The sequence below is a fragment of the Labrus mixtus genome, chromosome 15, assembly GCF_963584025.1.
Source record: "Labrus mixtus chromosome 15, fLabMix1.1, whole genome shotgun sequence".
NCBI classification, from domain to species: domain Eukaryota; kingdom Metazoa; phylum Chordata; class Actinopteri; order Labriformes; family Labridae; genus Labrus; species Labrus mixtus.
Genome location: NC_083626.1, coordinates 26,207,960 through 26,210,663, shown reverse-complemented (window position 1 = coordinate 26,210,663; position 2,704 = coordinate 26,207,960). Strand labels below are relative to the sequence as shown.

Here is a 2,704-nt window from a genome sequence, read left to right as displayed (position 1 = left end):
TTTTCAGTCATTATTCTGACTTCTGTCGCATCGGTTCTGCTCATGATCAGGTTGTGTTAGTCAGTCAGCTGAGACTGTGACTCAATGATGAGCAAACACATTTAATGAGCTGATGTTTTCGTTTTTTATTCTAATGTATTAAAAAAAACATTTAACCTCTAATATCTGTTGTCAAATTTAAGTTAAAGAGGCATTAAGTTACAAAGCATGTGTATGACACAGTCTACAAAAAATCTAATCCTGTCTTGTGTCTCCTTTCCAAACAGCTTCATCCAGTCAGTCCATGGATGATCAGCATGAGTCCATCGATCTCAGGTCTCCTCCGGTGGACCCGTCGGCGGCTGCGGGACACTGCTGGTTCCCTGGACCCCCTCCTCCCATGTACTCCTGCACCCTGACCCCCGAGCTGGTGGCCAAGGCCCGGGAGGAGCTCCAGGAGAAACCAGAGTGGCGTCTCCGGGATGTCCAAGCGCTGAGAGACATGATACTGAAGGTTTCACTTTTCACAGACATGCATAATAAAAAAACATAAAACAGTCTTTATTTCTGTGCAGAAAAATGTAAATCAGGAAAGGACAGCTGTCGTTGTCTCTGTATACCCCCAAACCACGAGTGAATGGTTATTCCTGATGCTGTCTCAAATTCTCACATTTGTAAACTAAGCTATCTCTGCACGCCGTACAGAAGTTCGATACTGTTTACACCTACAAAGCTGTTATTAATTATTTACTATGAAACTTTAACTTGATGATGAGACTGATCTTTTTTTTAAACCTTCTGGAGGAATTCTGGGGTTACCATGCGAGATAAACACCTTCCCTGCTCCCAAAGTGTGCACTTTTTACGCAGTGTGCATTTAGTCTGGACACACTACTTCGCCATAGCATTTCTGTCTGCGAACTTGGAGATTTAAAACCCCCTTAGATAAGTTGTCTAGATGATTCAGTGCTCAGAGGATTACAGTACCTACCAGAAAAGTATAAAATAAAAAAAACCTGCTTGGATTGCACACAGTAAATGTAACCAGATAAAGATGGGCATCCTTCTATTTTGTCATTCTGCCTTTGACAGACTTGTATTAGAACAAACTTGATTTCTTTCTTGAATATAATTAGAGAACAAAATATGCCTACTGGAACACATCCTTCATCTCAGATACATCCTGACTCCTCCAAACTTACTTTTTGTTTAAAAAAAGGTCACGACATGACGAACATTCTTATTAAATGAAGGGTTAATAATGTTCTCAGCTGGGTACTGAAGTTAAGTTGTTTCCAGAAATCCTTTAAAGAGGTCATATTCTGCCCTTTTCGTATATTTAATCTATGTACCTACTTTTGTACGTTCACAATAGCTGAAGTCTGTAAAAAGTGTCTGTTTTCATGTACTGCTCCTCCTTGCTCCCTCTCCGCTCTGAGTCCGTCAGCTGCACTCTGTTGAGCCCACACTGTTAGACTCCACGTGGGCCAAGTCTGCTCTGATTGGTCTGCCGATCCACTCTGTCGTTATTGGTCAGTTGCTCAGCACGCGTCTCGGAAATTTCAACATGAGCTGCAGGGCCACAACGAGCCAACGGGCTTAGATCAGTGATCTCACACTGACAATGACGTCGCACTGACACATTTTTATCGAGGGGGGCTAGAACCGAGCGTTACATGCGGCTAATGCTACAGCTAACAGGAGGACGTAGGAGAAGCTGCGTTTCCGCTGACTTTGAATTTTTGCACATAGATGTGCCTAAACATGCACAGGACACTTGGAAAACACACTAAAGAGCATATAAAACCAGAAAAAGAAGAACATGGGACCTTTAAATACAGTCGTAAATAATGCATTTTAGATTTACATTTTCAGACACTTTGTACTGTGAGAGGGTTCTTGTTCAGAGGAGTTACATACAGAAGGCTTCAGATAGGCAGACTTGTTGAAGGTCTAGTCCAGGTCTTTCCTTAGGTCTTGGTGACAGTGTAAAAACATCATTAGACTGACCCTGCTCAGTTTTTCACATGCAGCCGACTGAAACGCGTTTTTGCCTTTGATCTGTTTTCAATCCGACTCTTCAGGAACAGCCCAACCTGAGGACGAGGCTGGACGACACCTTCCTCCTGCGCTTCCTGCGGGCCAGGAAGTTCGACTATGACCGCGCCCTCCAGCTGCTGCTCAACTACCAGGCGGGGCGCAAAGCGTGGCCCGAGGTGTTCCAGGACCTGAAGCCGTCCACGGTGAAACACGTCCTGGACCTGGGCTTCCTCACCGTCCTGCCTCAGCCCGACCCCAACGGGAGATACATCCTCTGTCTGCGGCCCGGTGGGTGTCCGCTTCATTTCCACAGGGGAATTCAGGACATTTGTTGTGAATGAACTTTTCTGTTATTATTGCCTTTCATTTCCCCCTAACACTGATTTTAAGAATGACAACAGTTATTCATATTGAGGGGCGTTGCTGATCCATGATGGGCGCGTGCGTTGAGGCTTAAGGCTCATCTCAGCTCCGCCCCTTTGCTTACAATTTGGTTGGTTAATTTGAGACAGCATTTCCAGTATGGCAACCACCACCACTGAAGTCTGCTTCAGAAACCACTTGGTGACGTCACAGAGACCACGTCCATGTTTATACACAGTCTATGTGAATGACTAACATCCAGCATGTGATCAGAGCTTGATCAGTTTATATGTTGGCCAATATGGGACTCTCACAGCGTATA

General features: G+C 44.6%; 1 protein-coding gene across 1 annotated transcript in view; it reads left to right on the top strand.

Annotated features, from left to right (window-relative positions):
- Positions 1-216: 216 nt before the first annotated feature.
- ttpal (tocopherol (alpha) transfer protein-like) overlaps positions 217-2,704 on the top strand; it is an 8,799-nt gene continuing 6,311 nt past the window's right edge. Inside the window, exons 1-2 of the mRNA XM_061058133.1 lie at positions 217-493; positions 2,064-2,307. Coding sequence (XP_060914116.1) covers positions 284-493; positions 2,064-2,307 — 454 coding nt within the window. The 5' untranslated portion in view covers positions 217-283. The remainder of the gene's footprint in view (positions 494-2,063; positions 2,308-2,704) is intronic.